Here is a 17,942-nt window from a genome sequence, read left to right as displayed (position 1 = left end):
GAAGGAGGGGAGAGAAAGAAGGTTATTCCCCGACTAAAAATAATCGCACAGTTATTGTGTGGTTATAGCCCAGTCTTGAAAAAACTGTAAACAAACTATTCTCCCAGAAAATGTAGGAGTAGTAATATTTTTTGTCCTGGTTACTGAGTTATAAGACGATTTTTTAAAGAAAAAACCTTTAAGCAGAATACATGCCTCATACTAGATTTTCATCTGTACATAAAATCAAAATGGGATGGGACAGTACGTGTGATTTCCAAATGCTTTTCTTTTCCTTTAGTCATGCACAGAAAGTTCCTCACTGACGTCGAAACAGATAAAAAGTTTCCTTTAAAAAAAAATGGGTGCGCCTGCCAGGTGAACGGTGGGGGGAGTCCCCAAGTGCAGGGTCAAGGCCGTTACTATAGAAACCATGAAGGCGTGTCAGATCGTCTGCTCAACACGGAGAAGTGACAACGCCAAGTGTGGTGGCCAGAATCGATTAACAGCTAGCCTGTAGCGTAAAAAAACCGTGACCGAATGCTGTGTTAGGCGACAGGTGCTGTATAGTAACAACAAAATTATTGTTTACCATGTCGCCATTGTAAAATTTAGAAACCAATAATATTTTGTTCCTTTTGTTCTTGAAGCCTGCACAACTGTCAGAGTGCAGTGCTATTCAAATGCGCCGACTTTCCACTTTAATGACGTTAAATTTAAATCTTGATTGTGAAACAGCGAGAGCTAAACTGTTATCATCTATACGCCTACTTCTTTTTAAGAGATGTAAGCCTATAGACCATGACGAATAGCCATGCATAACATATATGGTATTATAAGCCTATATCAGATAAATGTACGTGTATTTTTTTATTTTGTTTGTTTTTTGTTTGCTTATTTTGGGAAGGGGGGAGGGGGGGTAGGCCCCTATGCGTTTATGTACAATTTTTAAAGGCCTACCGGTATATAAATATAGCATCAAAGAGCTAATTTACTGGTAACAGCAAGACTTGGGCCTACTTAGTTTACTGACTTATTCCTACCTGACTTAATTACCATAATCACCATAGGCCTACAGGTATTGTAGAATACTAATTCTGATATAGCTATGAGTTAGCGGCCATTTCCGGTGGTTGATTAACAGTTGATGAGATCGAAAGTACATGTTTTCCTGTCTGACACAGCCTACATGACCTACTTTAATTTCAGCATAAATAAGTCTTACTATAGTGTTGTGCATGAATAGATCATTTGTTGATCAGCAGCTCTAGTACAAATGTGTTGACGTGTGAAGTTACAAGCTTTGCTTTATTCACTGAAGCCACGCATTGATAAACAGAACCGTGTGAAGGACTGTCTACTGTATAAAACTCCCACAACGAAGGTAAGCCTATACAGTACACTGTCTACACTGACGCTATATCTGCGTCAGACATTGAAAGAGATTCACACTGATTAAACTTGCTTTTGCTGAGTTTCCTGAATTTAACCGATAATAAGGACTAGGCCTGTCCAATTATTTACCTCGTAGTTTATCCGGTGTTACCACTCAGAAGGGTAATGCTCCATCACTTCATATTCCAAGTATAGTCCTGTGTAAGCCATGTGGGTCGATCGGCAATTCGAACAGGGTGTATAAAATACCTGATGACAATGGCATTTATGCCTTTCAACAAATATAAGGATTTCCAGTTAGTTGTAAAATCGTTATTAATTATGAATTGAAAATTTGTTTTAAAAAATTAGTAATCTATTTTAACAAATTTGTTTGGCACACTTATTTGTTTAAGTGAAACTAATACAGGAGTCTTTACTGAGACCAACAAATAAACTAAGTTGAGAGTAAACAAAACTGACGCATATATATAGGCCGAATACTGATCTATATACCTAGCATGTACATTTCGTCGAAATATTCATATATTTACGGACTTCGCTAATATATAGACATGCACATGGTTATAGGCAGTGAATATTAACTCCATTGTTCTCATTTTCACTACAAATCTTTTTGTAAAATGTTGTGTAAACTTAGGTCATTTTGGTAATTATTTACCATGACCCATGCATTCATGTCCATAACAATACTATGTGTTAATGTATATAGGAATTATTCATTTTTCATGTAGCCTATAATTTTGAGTTTCTATTTATAGGTTTGTTGAAAATAGGTCACACCATGTTTTGATTTATACATAACTGATTTCTATGTGTATATTTATACCACACGGCCCTCGAGAACCCCGACCGAACAAATGACTCAAAGACAATTCCTTTTGGATGCAATTTCCTCATTTTATTCACAACAATTTTGCAAAATGGTATGGATTTAACATATATTATAGTAGTGCTATAACAGAATTATATATGTAAACTACAGCTTTCTCTATTTCATGCCAGTGTCTATATCATCACTGTTACATCTTGACAGAGGTCAAGTTATAACTCTTCTTTGACCAATATACGTGCGGCAGCTCAAGTTCATCTCCCACTGGTGACGATTCAGCTGTTCATTAAAACATTTATACATTTACTTTCTAAATGCAGTGTTTACTGGTGTGTTTAGATATTATTTAATGTGGTAAAGTGGTTGGTAAAAGCATATATAGGCCTGATTACCAGAGATGACATGCATGTAATAGGACATTCAAACACATCTGCCAAATGTGTACAACACAGAAAATAGAGACGTCGACTGGATATATCGGACCGTCAAATATGCAGTGAATTTTTGCATGCCATCCAACACCGTTGTCGAAGAGTAACGTCAGAGCGTTCAGCAGGGTTGTTCCAACCGTAGGGAGGATAGGTTGGTACTGCATGCAGTTTAAACGTATGAAAGCAAACTATATGACGTCATCAGCATGAAACCGTACAATCTACATGTAAGTGTTTAACTTGAGGGCAGCTTACTTACACTCGTTGACAGATCTATGTACACTAAGCAACTACGAAGTATAAACAACGAAAAGCAACAGCAAAATTCTACGTAAACATGTTAATTTATTTATTTTAATCTTGCATCGAAATTATGATGATCATGTCCAGTCAAAAACGTCCAGTCTTTATCATTTTAAGTGGCAAATAAAGTCTTTTCCAGCGCCCACATAAAAACCCTACCTATTTTTTTCCGATGTTTGTGTGGCATACTGGGCGCGCGAATATCTGTTGACCGGGGCAAGTAAGTGTCGAAAATATCCCAGCTTGCAGGCATTCGTCCAGGGCTTCATGTTGTCAGTGGCTGCACAAAGCAGTTGAGCTAGCCGAGAGTTCGTAGCAAGTGACATTCTGCTTACGGTACCGGCGTACGTGTTTACTGAGTGCATTCACTACTGCTGACTGTCGAAGCTTCTTGCGTAGCGCTTGTCGCCTTGTTAGCTGAATATCCCGTTCATGACTGCCGTCTGTCAATCTCATCTTTTTTATTTCCATATTTCAACACTCCCGACTGAAATCTTCGCGCGAAGACTTACTTTACGAATATTACTCAACCAACAACGGGCTTGGACATATCACGTGCGAAATGCGGCTTTCTAATTGGTTCTCCACATGTTGACAATGTAGTTCTGTGAAATGGACACTTTCATGGAGCGATCGACTCAAAAGAAGTGTAATCAAAATAAAGGGGTGAATATACATAGGTATCAGTTTGAAAATCGAAAGGGAGTAAAAACTGAAAATGAGTGTAAAATACATGTTAAAGGGTGATGTGTTGGAATAGAAATATTGGCTTCATTCATGGCGTATACGCTGTGATAAGCGATTTTGCGGCCTCGTCCAAAAACAATGGACACTTCCTTTTTTACTGCAGTGATCACAGCGTATTTCTTAATTTTTGAAACGTTCAAAAATGTGTAATGCCATATGATTATGATGCATTCAGTTCATAGACGGTGCAGTGGCGTGATGCCTTGTGACCAAGTTGTTTGTGTGATAGCGCTGCACAATGTGTCAGGAGCCACACACCAATGGGGTCGCTGTGAGTTCAAGTCCAGCCATGCTGGCTTCCTCTCCGGTCGTACGTGGCAAGGTCAGCCAGCAACCTGCAGCAATACGCATGGTTGTGTATGGGTTTTCCCCGGGGTATGCTCGTTTTTTTTCCCACCCAAATGCTGAAATGTTCTTGATTGCGACGTATTAAACATCCATGAAATAAATAAACCAATAAATAAAATCATTTTTAAACATCCAGTTATGGACTTTATAGAGAACACCCAGATCTATATAGCCTGTAATGGTCTCATTGACGGACATCTCTGACTCATACTCTTAATATATTTGTATCATTTTTGGATTCTCTCTCGAAATAAAGGCATCATATTTAATGGACGTTTTAAAACAATTTTCAAATTATGAAATAAACCATCTGTAATGAAGAGGAATTAAAGCATAGTTGAGGTTAGTATATTGTTGGGTCTGGTATTGTTAGGACAACAATAAATCAAATAAGTAGGCCTATATGCGATGTCCTATTATCCCTCATAAATGCCTTGCTTAGAGTAAGACGTAAGACGTAAGACGTGTTTACATTTTAATAGGAAGATAATCTCATCACGCTCAGTTGCACGCTTATATACGTCTAAATGATGTGTTTATGTTTCGTGCGGTTTTACTTTTTCCACTGACGTGCATGTGGTGGGAGTGTGCAGCCATCTGCTGGAAGTGGAAAGTGGAGGTTCTATTTTTGGTCAGTATGTGTTGTTTTATTCTTGGTGTGCCCGGCACAGTATATTTCAACACATATTTAAATAACTGCCGTATCTGACGTAACCTGGTTGTAGGTCTATACTCATTATGAATTGGGTAGCCTCCGCTGTCACAACAACTGTACAACAACAACTTGATGTTGACTAATGTTTACAGAAACCTGATAAGTGCATACTAGTAGGTCTGCGACGTAAATGTGCGATATGTAAGTGCCCCCTTCGCAGCTCTAGTTAAATTAAGCAATTAAATATTATGTTTTATATGGAAGGCATCCCCTCTGTGACTTCTTTGTTACTTCCGTTTTGTTTTGTTCAGTTCAGTTATGCATTGGTACGTATGAAGTCACATTCCAAAGAGACGCTTTTGTGTTTAAATTTCTGGTTAGTTTGGTTTCCTCACTGTATTTAACTGCTTCCTGTGCTATCATTGCAACGTACAATAATGGTGTTGCCCATACACAAACCAAACTTTGTATTTCACTGTGATATTTTAAAATGCAATTATTCGACAACGAAATGGGGACCTTTAGAGTACATGTGAGTGAGAAGCACAAGAGTGCATTGTATACAAATAATGATGACAATAGTGTGAGTGGAGAAACAGATGTAAATGATGATCATCATAACCTTTGTGTACTTGTATCTGAACAGGAGATACATTTTCGTAATGTAATTATTTTTTATGTTTTTCTATGCATTTTTATTTTTTAAAGTACGTTTATTGAAGTACAAAACAGCTGTGAGACCAAATTCTATTATTCCTCTTTAAAATCCACATGAAAACACTGTTGTAAGCTGTTTTACAGTGACGTTTACAACTAAAATTTCCGATGTCATTTCAAATTAAGGCTCTGAAGAATGCTGCCCATCATAAAATTTACTGACTAAACATGGCAGAGGCAAAGCGAAGAAAACCAAAAGCATTGTTACAGAACTAATGGCAAGTATATTGTTTCCATTTCCTTCATTAAACAAGTCTGAAATATACTGAATAGTCTCTGATTTGCTGAATTGTAAAATAGAAAACTACTACTGGTTCATGCCTGTATCCAGTCCAGTACTAATCATTGACTTCTTCCTAGGATTTTCCAAATCATTATAAACTTATATATGTAGAAAGAAACATTTTGCTGTGTTTGTGGCGGAAATATAGAATTTGTGACATTATAAAAGCCATGATTTCTCCTTACCCAAAAATGACAATGTAGGAACAGCTTATCCACCCATTTCCTGCAAACTCATGTATGAAAGACACCATATAGGTTGCCAGGTTGTTACATTTTTTCAATTTTTGTGCCTTTTTACGTTACAGGAGAGTCCATGTCAAGATGAGGAAAGACAACTGATGACACTGAAATTTGCTCCTCTCCAAATAAGGCTATTCTCGAACAGTGGACAATTGATCTGCGCATTTGTGTGTGAAGGAGTTACCATAATGTGCAGCGAACCGTTATACTTTTGCTTCTTTTGGAATATTATGTATTCAGTCTGGAATAGTTCGTAAAATTTAGCACTTCTTTAAATTTCCTGAGTAAGAGTTTGATATTTTGACAGTAATTTGAGCTATTCTTTTAATTTATTGGCTTCTATTGCTAAGCTTTAGTGCCCTCCCTATAGTCCTCTGCTGGTATTTTGATTACGCCATCAAAAGTTTATGTATATTGAGAAACTGACGATGACAAGGTTGCGATTGCACGTGCAAAGGTGTTTTAAAATACACTTATATTGATTTAGTCTGAGTACAAATTGAATAAATATGTTCAGATTTCTGTCACTTGTATTTATACTGTTTTATTGTTTTTCAAATTCTGTTGCGCTTTTTAGATCTACTTCATACAGACATGAGAATATTCGAACTACTGATACTAATTTTAGTATTTAGAATTATTTAAGGATTGACTAACTTTTTTCTGTTCATTGCATTTGAACAGAAAAAGAAAGAAGAAAACATTATGCAAAGTGTATGAATCGGTGACTGGCTGGAAAAAAGAAAAGATTGTACAAATTCATTGTTATATATAAACTTCTTACCTGTTGGCTGCTTATTCTCATGGAGGGCTTACTGAGTTATAGGTAGTAAATTGTTCGTTAGATTTGATTCCTAGAATCTGACATTTGTCACAACTGTGAGAAAGTTAGCCACTATCTTGGCAAAGGTCGGTGGTGGGCACATAAGTAGTCCCGCTGTTATCCAGCGAACAGTGTCGAGCGGATTGTTATTTATTTCAGCAATATTTGTTTGGCATTGAAGAGCAGGATCTCACGAAAGCGTATCCTATCAACAAACTCTTGATTTGACCATATACATGACATGAAGCATGTTGTAAACGTCTTGTTTAGATTATACCAAAATAAACATTTCCATGTGTTTGAAATCTGTTACAGACTATAAACAGATGGAAGTGGTATCAACACTTCAGGCGTTAAATTATACTGAACACTATGATTAAAGTCAAACGTTATGTTAACCAACTAAACATCTCCATGCGTTCACTCACGAAAGACATTGTGTTTAAGAGAATAAACACCATGTTAACGTAAACACACCTAAAACATACCGAAATGATTAAAATCTGTTACAGTTATGTGTTTAGTTATTCGCTCATTTCCTAAACGCTTGGTCTTACAGTGTTACAGGCTTATTGTCGGAAATGGGCCTTAACCTGATCAGACCAGTAGTTCCTCCGCGCATCCACCCACAAATTACTCCACCGTTATATATATATGGCATATGTGTTACCTACATACTTTTATCTGCTTTGAGTATACAAATAATTCATCTATCTAACTATAATCTTTACATATATATATTTAAGCGGAAGCGGCGAAATGGACAAATTGTTTTTAACATATTCATATTCAGGAACCGTTGCTCCGTGCATGGATATCAGCATTTACTCTCTCAGTGCGTTCATGTAAACATGTATGTGGCATGCATATATATCTTCTGTTTTAGCGTTAAAAAAATTCTCGTCCATAATGTAATATATTTTTCTTCCTTCAGAAACTGCAGAGTGAAATTGGTAAGATGCCCCTGTCTCAGCGATTCCGGACGCCATATCGAGAGAAAAACCATATGCGGTTTGAGTCAGGAAGAGAAACAGGAAACGAGGTTAGCGGCTTGATGCAGAGAGATGATGCTGGTGACATGTTGGATTTGATTGGTCGATCACAGAAATCCAGCCAAATTCAAATTCAGGGAAGTAAAAAGGCAGTGAAAGTAAAACTGACAAGAGCAAAAAAACCCAAGGCTAAAGTAGCCCACAAGATATGCTCAGAACCGAAAAGTTGTCTACGTATGGAACAGAGAGAATTCCAAAAGACACCTCTACAAGACTCTGAGAATGCAGGTCTTACGCCACCAAGGCAAGAAATACAGTCTTCCGAAATATATGACTTCCCAGAATCTCCAAACCAAGACAGACAGAAGGTGAAGCGTGACTTTAACAAAGTAAGTTTGCCTTACGAACGGATTAATATAATGTTGTTGTTTTTTTGTTGTTTTTTTGTTGTTTTGTTTCCTTTTTGTAAATCGAAGAACTGATACGTGTCATTTATATATTTTTTGGTTTATTGTTTTTAAATGAAAAAGTGATACCTATCATTTATGATTGGATACGTTTTATATTCGGTGGTTGCATGACAGTATGCTGTTGCCTGAAAACATAAGTTGTTTTAGAAGTTCTAGACGAAATGCCTTACAAAGAGGAACATCTTCCATAAACTTAATTCTTTATTAGCAACCTGCAGATGGTCGTGGGTTTTCCTCGGGCTCTGCCCGGTTTCTTCCAACCATAATACTGACCGCGTCGTATAAGTGAAATATTCTTGAGTACGGCGTAAAACGCCAATCAAATAAATAAATAAATAAATTCTTTGTTAGCCTTTTGTTTTACATGCTCTTTCGCAAAACTTTCAACCATGCAGCCAAAGTGTTATAGGCGACGGCATGTACACATGTAAATTTAATCTTTGAACAACATTGCTGCACATAAACAATCTTGATCGAAATTGTTTTCATGTTCATGGGGACAGTTTCGTGTTATCTTTCAGCTGACATTTAATACAGCCCTTCTGATGGTTTATGTCCACTTCGAGTATAAACCGGTATTTACTTTTTATGTAGTTTTCTTCATGCGCAAAGGTGATATACACCCAGTGATATCATGTCATTTCTGGCCCTACGATTACTGGAATATTAGTGCCCTTGATATGCTTCTAGTTTTCTACACACTTGTGAGTCATGTATATCCGTCAGTCTACAGTTGGTCACTCACGTCATCTCCCATCTCCGTCATCTTGTGTAACTTGCCTTAATCATTCATTCGTCTCTCATCGAATTGTTGTGTGTGTCTTCAGTTTTTCCGTCTTTGTTGAAGAGGTTAGCTGAACGTCAGGTATTGAGAACGATCCAAAAGATGGCAGAGGAACTCAGAACTTTACGTCTGAGACAGCAGCACCTAAGACGATCTTACCTGGAACTACTTGCTTAAGTAAGAGTTACTTTTGTGTTCGGTTTTGCATTGGTTATATTTAATTGCTACACATGTCGGTGTCGAAGATGCCACCATGGCACCAACTTCGTCACATACCCTAAAAAGGCTGTCGAGATGGATTTATGCTGTCAAATCACGTAGACACTCTTGCATGTATTTATTGCAGATATAATTGCCACCAAAGCCTTTATTATATATTACTATAATTGATAGTAATTCTACTTCACATATGCAGTAAAAACTACAGATCCTTGTCGAGATCATACCAGTGCTTTAACTGACAAACCTGACCTTCGAATACCCCAGTTAAGTCCCGATGTGTATGCCATTATCCATGTTGTTCGGCTTTGTGTTATAGCTTGGGTAAGTATGCACCATTTACTTGTTGATTTAAGAGGCTTGTTTAATGCCTCTTTTAAGACAGAGGTTGTAAATAAAATAGGCCTATATTAGTAACTGGTTCGTTGACACTTTAAGGAAATGACAAATATAGTTTATGTAAATGTGAAATGTCGAAAAGAAGTAAAACATTTGTGAGGCGACGTTTGTGCTGCGATGGAGAATTAACATAATATTTACTTTTCCCTGCGTGAAGCTAATTTAACTGTTCGGGTCACCTCACGACGTTTTCTCGATCCAGTGACTGGATGACAGTTTCGTTTTTATGGACTTTAAACGTTTGCCTCACTGAACCGTGAACATACACGTGACGTGCCACGTGCTTTTTGTAGCATATAATATGTACATCTTCTCGAAAGTTCACGAAAAACTGTGATAATTTAAAGATTTTATAAAGACTACACGTTGTGTAAAACAACACGATTTTATTGAAGTAAATGCCATACAGAATGTTTTCGCAATGTTTTTCCGTGCATTGACAGTGTGTTAAATTACTGCGTGTTTTTGATCTCAACAACTCGTTGGTTTATTGTAACTACAGGATATGGTATGATTTCGAAGAGCTCCGCTAAAGTCTCTAAAGGGTCGCATTCCCAAATTCAGTTGCCACAGGAAACAGGCTGCGACAGATCAGCGCATGTGAGATCATTATAATTTTCATATGTGATATACATGTATATGGTCCAAAAAAGTGACATCTCTCGAAAGCTTGGCTTGCATTTTAATAAAACCACACACCTGGGTTTATGGAAGTTTTCCATTTTTTTTTCTTCTGAAAACGTGAAAAATCATAAAGCGTTTTTTATCCCTGAGGACACACATGGTCCATATCTATATAATAGCCCCGTTGATGGGGGTAATTAGGTCAGGAGGCACAACCTTGATATGTACATTGTAAGCCATCTAATTATTAAATGCACCATTGCCCTCATGGCAATAACTTCATGTCTCGTTAGTGACGCGGAACCAACTTGCATCTTCTGACAGATCAAACACCGATATCTGTTAGTCCTAGATGTCTGTGTGATTAATTTGGTACCTTTGGGGCATGGCAATACTTCAGTGAAGACTTGTGTTTTCTGAAAATTGACTTCTCTTTCTTGTATAGGCATGTCTTGTAGTGATATGAAAGCTCAACCGCGAGTTATATTTGTGGGCCTGCCGCTAAAAATCTTTACGAGGGTTTAAGGGTATGAATACCTACCAACCAAGGTCGAGATTTTTGTGTGTGCATATAAACGGTATATGATAATGAGTATTGGTGACTGTTTATGCACAGAGAAAAGAATTGGGTGTAGAATTTAGACGGCCGAAGAAAATCAATCCCCGGCCCCTGATGGACGCCTTCGCAGAAGAGTTTCCCTTAAATTGATGCAGGTGATGTCTATGTCACTTGAAGTATACACAGTTTACACGGAGTGACTTTCATATACATGAATATATATAAGGGTCGGTGATCCAGTGTCATCCATGTCTAGTTTAAATGTGTCAAGGAGACAACATCTTGATAATGTACCGAAATAACATTGAAATGACAGTAAACCCAAAGCAAAGATACAAAGCAAGAGTTTCCTCTGCAAGCACATTTACGAATGAGCCTGACATAATATGCTGTATATCTAGCTTATGTAGATGTAGCATTATATTAGGCTCGTATATGTACACATGCTCACCAAAAATCACTTGTGTTGAAATCTATCGCAACAATACAACAGAAACACAGAAATGTGTTACCCCAATACGAAAAGGTGTTAAATAAATATGAAATGCAAATGTTTGTGTTGAACCAAAATGAGGTAATTTATGCAATACAACACGAACAACAACGTATTTTGCAACAAGTATTGTGTATAACATACAACACACCTTGTGTTCAATTCTTTAAACTCAAGACCTTGTATTAATTCAACACAAGATAGACAAGACTTTTGTTGGGAAGTTTGTGTTCATACAGTACAACTTTTTTGTTGTTGTTTTTTTTTTTGTATATATGCTCCCATAAAATCGAGTGTATAAACTCTCTCTCATATTGTATCGATGGGAACTATAAAGTAGTCACAATTATGGATAAAGAGCTAAAAACCATATATCTTAAACTGTAAAGGATTGTCACTGACGTTTGTTATATCGGCCACTAACAGAATTCGCAATTACTATGTACCCGTGCTCATGTTTTTGAACTCTTTCGCTAAGTGGTCTATTTAAGAGTGTTACGTCTTTAAATAGATTGTTTTTGTAATGTGTGTTGTTGTAGTGTAGAGTTAATACCTATCAGGTTAATCATGATGTGACAAGGCATTTTTGTTAAATATTTCATTCATTTTGTAGATGTCAGTCACAAACAAAACTCACTCAGTCTCATCCACTGAAAAACAAATGACATATCTTTTTGACCTTTGTATACTGTAACAATATACTGACATTGGCCGTGGGGCGCTTGTCTCCTTTAAACCACAGCTAAAAGCTTTCAACCACCTGCGGTACAGGGTTATATGCCACATTGTGCGTAACTGTTTGACTGCGTATAGGTGCATATCTACATGCACCGACACGGGGACCCATGACAATTGTACTTTTTACCCCTCTGCCAAAAATGGCCTATAAGTGGCCTCCGTAGCCGAGGTGGTTAGCGTCCCAGTGCGGCGCGATGACCCAGGAGCCGCTCACAATTGCGGTCGCTGTGAGCTCCTGCTGGCTTCCTCTCCGACTGGTTCTGTCCAATTTTTTCCCACCATAATGCTAGACACCGACATATAAGTGAAATATTCTTGAATACGACGTAAAACACCAAGTAAATAAATAATAACCAAGTGGTATTGTCGCAGCGGTCCGCCTCAGTCCAGCTTTCGTCCACTTTGTTATAAACACTCCATCTCTTGACCACTTGTTTATAGGTTTACCAAACTTGCACTACACGTACACGTAGGCACTGGGAAAAACCGTATTGATTGTCGGTGACTTTGGGCAATTTTTTTCATGTCATCTTGGTCAATAAAGATATAGGCTTTTTTGGAACACGCGTGTAAACGATAGATCTTAGAGTATTTTTGATCAAACTCTACCACATGTGCACATTGTCATCAAAGGAACCCTATTGCTTTTAATTGACATCAGCTTCTGTGATCTAGTGTGTAGCGTGCCCGCGCAGCGCAATGGCCCAGGAACCTTTCATCAATGCGGTCGCTGTGAGTTCAGGCCCAGCTCATGTTAGCTTCGTCTCTGGTCGTAGGTGGGAAGGTCTGACATCAACCTGCGGTTGGTCATGGATTTCCCCCGGGCTCTTGAACGCTTTTAACCAGGAGTACCAAAGTTATACGACATGTTCACACAGGCGTTTAATTGGATGAAATCTTTTCATATTTGGTGTTCTTGGCCAATGTTTTTCACGGTCATTTAATTTATCTTTTGTGACAAGCATGTTATCGTGGTAGGAATATCTGTTGAAGCCTTAAAATCATTTTTATCAACCTGGTGCTACACGTGCAGCTAATCACAAAGAATACTTTTGTTTTGGGGGGTTTTTGTGGACCTTGGCCTATCTTTTCAAGGTCGCAGGGGCTTGAACCACCATTTCTTTAAAAAAAAAAAAAAAAAAAAACATTATCTCTTTTAACTATGATTATGACCGTTGGTATTTATATCAAGGCACGTATTGAAACTTTTTGACAAGGAAGATTACATGTTCCATGTGTATCTATTGCATATTTATTTGTTCATCTTTATTACGTCACGTTTTTGGAGCGTATTTAATTGGCAAATATACTTTAGAATTTGAAGTGTTTTCGGCGCGTGACAGCCGAAGCAATTTACTTACACTACATAATTAAATGTAAATGTAAGCGTACACTATAAACTTAGATTTTTTATTTGTTGAAGTATATCGTAGGATGCTGTACAATTCAAATTAACTGCTAAAGATCACGCTTATGTTGTAAAAGAAGTTAAATGTATAAATATACCTTTTCAGCATGCATGCATTCGTAGTATGACGTAAGCGCGTTATAATATATGTTAGCAGCGATAGACGTATAAATATGCCAATATGTATTCCAGGCACGTACGGACGAAGGCGGCTAACCAGAAAATGTGTATGTCGTCACTTTGAAGTGTAATCTTTTAGCCGTTATTTGTACGTTCTTTTTGGGATGGACACGAACACTCTTCGTATATATGTGAACATAGGCTATAGGGTCAAGATATGCAAGTGACAAAAAGGTTTTATAGCTTCTACGTGTTGATTGAGCATGGAAATGGTTCCTTTATACAGAGTAAACGTTAATCTTGCTGCCTGGTCTCAGTATGTATATTACCCTGTATATATGTATATACATTTGCTTGTGTATAGACATATATCACAGACATGTTCATCCGCCTTTGAGAACGTAATGTGGATGTTCTTCAAGGCTGTCATATATGTCTGATATTCGGTGTTTCAGTATGAGAATCACAAATATACATGCTTTAAACTTACTTTCTTGTTTAGTCTAACACAAGGGTTGTAATTTTCAACGGAAGAATTTAATCTCTGTACGAATCAGTCAGTTGACATGTAATAGGATATACAACTGTATGTGTATAATGACCACATGGGGATGCTAGATTCCGTGTGATCTGTACTTTGTCGTTAAGGAAAACCCTCTCACATCTCAGATTAAATATCCATCGATTCTCTGTATAGTGCATTTACATATGTGATGTTCAATCACATGAGAGTTTGACTATATACCTGCGATAGTCTGGAATTCAGACCTAGTAGCCACTGCACAGCAACAAGCGCTGAAGCAGAAAAAGTCTACCGGCGACCGGTAGGGAAGTGGGAAGATAAGTTGGTGACTAAGTCCCTTGATATTTTTATAGAAAATATCTGAGCATTCATATGGTGAATTATGAAATGAGGCTGTTGTCTTTCTGTTGAAGTTCCCTGATGATAAAAAGTGTAGTCACCTCATGGCGTCTAACGACGATCAACCTTTGTTTTACTTTACAGATCTACGTTTGCTGAATGTTGCTGATCTAGGTACCCATCAGAGCCTGTTACTGGCCTCGATTCAACTCGTGACGAGCAATAGAGTTAGACTGCTCTGTAATGGAAAGCTGTGAGTGGCATGCCGTGGCGGCTGGCCAGTTCCGTAGAAACTTGGGATATCACTGTGTGAGAGTTTACAGTCCTGGCGGCTGATCACACCACACATCGCGTACATTGCGTTGGCATTAGCGCACTTTTGACCTCTACTCGTTAAACCTACTTAATTAACCGGTCAACCCTTTAGACCATTCATACATGAATGCAGTGAGCCAAACTATCTTGCCTTCTTAAATGTCCAGTTGACCATGGAAGCTATAGCACCCTCTTTGACACTGAATTGTACTTATTGTGGATCATAGTGTGAATTTGAGTTAGTTACCTGTTTAGCACAACCCTGTATACACTTCAACCAGGGCTATCTTCTATTAGCATACCTCTCTATTCAACAACATTCCTTATTTATGAGAACACTTTCCTATCGTTGATACATTTATCAGTTGTTATAAGAATTGCTGCCCAGTAAATGTAATTTTAGTCTATCCTTTGTTCGTTGAACGTTTGTTTATTTTTGCAGACCCCATTGAATAATTGCCACTGATAGATATGGGGAAAACGACAAAATATAATCTTCTTCGTAACATTTCGTAACAACGGGGAAACCACGTCTATACATGTGTAACACATGTATGTATATGTAATAAAAATATTAACCGCCAGTTGACAGTAGCATTAGTAAAACATGTTTCCATGCCAACGGACTATATCCTGGACCAAATAGGTACAGAAATAGATACTTCATGTTCGAAAGAATGTGTATATCATGGCTTCTGCTTGTATTGTTACATCTTACCTGTTCTAACAGAGACTGTACATAGATGTGGATTCCAATGAAAACCCGTTTTCAAGTTTCCATATGTATATACTTATCGCATATTTCTATGCGATAAGTATATGAACACAACTATGAACAGAAGTTTCCATGTTTCATATATGTTTGGTCTTATAGCTGCTGAACTCAAACAATGGTTAAATACTCATTCATCAGAATGGAATACAGGCCAGAGAAGCCGTTATTGTATAGATGTTTTATCTCTTCAGCCCGGTGAAGCGTTTTGTAGAGTGGGGAAGAAATGTAGGTCTAACACTGGATGCTTTATTATTTTAGCCGAAGTCAGAGCTGATGGCCGCTTATACGAAGAGTACACAAAGATGCGGAAAGTGAACTATATGTGCAAGAAACATGTACGGAATGTAAGGAGTGACATCTACTGAGCTATCAATTGACAGTGGTTAGGACTTGGGATGGCAGCGGAGCGGTGTAAAAAAAAAAGGGCTATAGAAACGAAGATGATTTCATTTAAAGTGAAAGAAAAAAATGAAGGTAAACTTCACAGGAAAGGCTACTTAACCCCTATCTGAAACTTTAATTGATTTTTAAATACCAGGTTTATTGTAAAAGAAAACAAAACTTGTTAAAGTGATCCATTAAGCCCAGCAAAGAATCCAAACAATTTGTCTTTATTTAATGGCATGAGTGGTAAAAATCTTTAGAAAAATAGTAGGTAATGCCAGTTTCAGGTACAGTTTGCAGTGGTCTTAATTTCTGCTTTTAAACATGTGACTGAGATGATGTCCACAAAGAAGTACACGTAGCTGAGATGCACACAAAAAGTTTATCATGTCTTTGTGTATAAAAATGTTTAAAAACAGAATATTAAAATTCTGAGTATACCCATGCAGGATATGAAATATTTATTTATTTATTTGATTGGTGGTATACGCCGTACTCAAGAATATTCCATTTATACGACGGCGGCCAGCGTTATGGTGGGAGGAAACCGAACAGAGCCGGGGGAAACCCACGACAATCCGCAGGTTGCTGGCAGAGCTTCCCACTTATGGCCGGAGAGGAAGCCAGGATGAGCTGGACTTAAACGGATATGAAATAATGCATTTATATACGCACTATACATATATATTTATGTATATGGATTGTGACTCAAAATGACTCACAAATGTACATGTGTATGCTAACAAATTCAAACATATCTAGCTATACGTAAGTTGTGGAGTTATATACCACGGCTGCATGTGGTCTTTACGAACTTTAGAAAACATAACGAACCAATTAAATCCCAAGAAATACGAAGAGGGATGGGGAATCCACAAATTCCCTGCCCAGTGTTGTCCTAGCGATTGAAAGGAAAGCGCCTTAACCACTCGACCACGACTCGCTCCCCAGCAACGGGTTATACAAGGACAAGGCTAGTATGACCATAATCAAGGTCGTTAATATTGGACAATGATTCAGTCGTTGTAAGTGTCGCACTTACACATGTAGAGGGCAATCTTTCCAGCTTGAAGTGATTTGGGCCCAAGCTGTGTATTATTCTTCTCATGCCAATCCGGCACGGGCCCGAAAAGCTGTTGTAGGGCAAAAGGTGACTCATTTAATGCGATCTTGACTGATTCAACTAGAATATCACGCCAGGAGGTGTATACGTGTTTACTTGGTAGAGAGGCGATGGAAGGCTTGTTCTCAGGCTGGTGCATGAATTACTAACAGATTAATACATGCATCATATAGGCAATCGATACAGGCGTATTGAAATTCAATCTTTCGTTCCCCAAAATAATCAATATCGTACATAAATCTTGACTTGTGTAGCGGAGTGGCATATATAGGTCTTTCGATTCCTAAACGTTGATTCAAACGAACATCTTCATCAGTAGATGTGATTATATATATATATATATATATATATATATATATCATGGAGTACATGTCCGTACAAGTAGCCTCCCTTCCATGTACGCTCTATGCAACTCGACAGAGGTTGATATAAAAATCAATATTCTGATCTAGGCTTTGAGGTTCAGTGTGTTGTTAATCCTTATTGCTTGTGTATGTAACACGCATAACGACGTACTCTGCTATGGGCTGAATGCCTCTAATCACGGTAAAAGTACTGGACAAAAGTTTGAATGTGAACGAAATCTTGTCATTATGTGCATGGCTATCGGGAATGGCACCACCTTGCACTGGTTGTGGGATAGGGCCTTGTGTTCTGCGAAATATATAGCCATTATATATATGTGCCATTTGCTTGACCAGCCTATCACATGTTTAAATTTGTCCCCTGTGCCATCGAGAGCAATCATGTAGATTAAAGCGAATCATAAACTGGACGACTTGAAATTCCATGCAGTATATACATACCCTGGTTTTATTGTATCGTTCAAAATGAAATGGGTAATTTGAGACCAAACAGAACGCTTTCGTGAGCAAGAAAACAAATGGGTAACTGATCGCTGAGTATAGAAATGTATCATGTA

The 17,942-nt window shown here is 37.8% G+C and overlaps 1 protein-coding gene across 6 annotated transcripts; it reads left to right on the top strand.

The window, feature by feature from the left end:
• Positions 1 to 407: 407 nt before the first annotated feature.
• Positions 408 to 16,360, top strand: LOC135466697 (uncharacterized). 6 transcript variants are annotated; one of them, XR_010444148.1, is made up of 6 exons: positions 408 to 538; positions 7,690 to 8,136; positions 9,065 to 9,178; positions 9,417 to 9,544; positions 10,122 to 10,219; positions 14,568 to 15,744. XR_010444148.1 is itself a non-coding variant. In XM_064744342.1 (4 exons), exons 2-3 carry the CDS (start codon positions 7,714 to 7,716, stop codon positions 9,176 to 9,178), a joined length of 537 nt encoding a protein of 178 aa, XP_064600412.1. In that variant the 5' UTR covers positions 408 to 538; positions 7,690 to 7,713; the 3' UTR covers positions 15,772 to 16,360. The 6 variants fall into 6 exon arrangements, 2 of the variants coding, with proteins under 2 accessions (XP_064600412.1, XP_064600411.1); XR_010444146.1 differs by having other exon boundaries at positions 9,417 to 10,219; positions 14,568 to 15,747; XR_010444147.1 differs by lacking the exon at positions 14,568 to 15,744 and adding an exon at positions 10,860 to 13,093 and having other exon boundaries at positions 9,417 to 10,219.
• The last annotated feature ends 1,582 nt before the right edge of the window (positions 16,361 to 17,942 follow it).

The sequence above is a fragment of the Liolophura sinensis genome, chromosome 6 (assembly GCF_032854445.1).
Source record: "Liolophura sinensis isolate JHLJ2023 chromosome 6, CUHK_Ljap_v2, whole genome shotgun sequence".
NCBI classification, from domain to species: Eukaryota; Metazoa; Mollusca; class Polyplacophora; order Chitonida; family Chitonidae; genus Liolophura; species Liolophura sinensis.
Note: the sequence above shows the minus strand (reverse complement) of the source record. Positions and strands in the feature narration are given on the sequence as shown.

What these genes read in the sequence shown, in the direction of transcription:
- LOC135466697 (XM_064744342.1), top strand. Translation starts at nt 7,714, where the DNA reads ATGCCCCTGTCTCAGCGATTCCGGACGCCATATCGAGAGAAAAACCAT. An exon ending in TGAAGCGTGACTTTAACAAA is followed by an intron (nt 8,137 to 9,064) that starts GTAAGTTTGCCT and finishes TCTTTGTTGAAG; the next exon opens with AGGTTAGCTGAACGTCAGGT.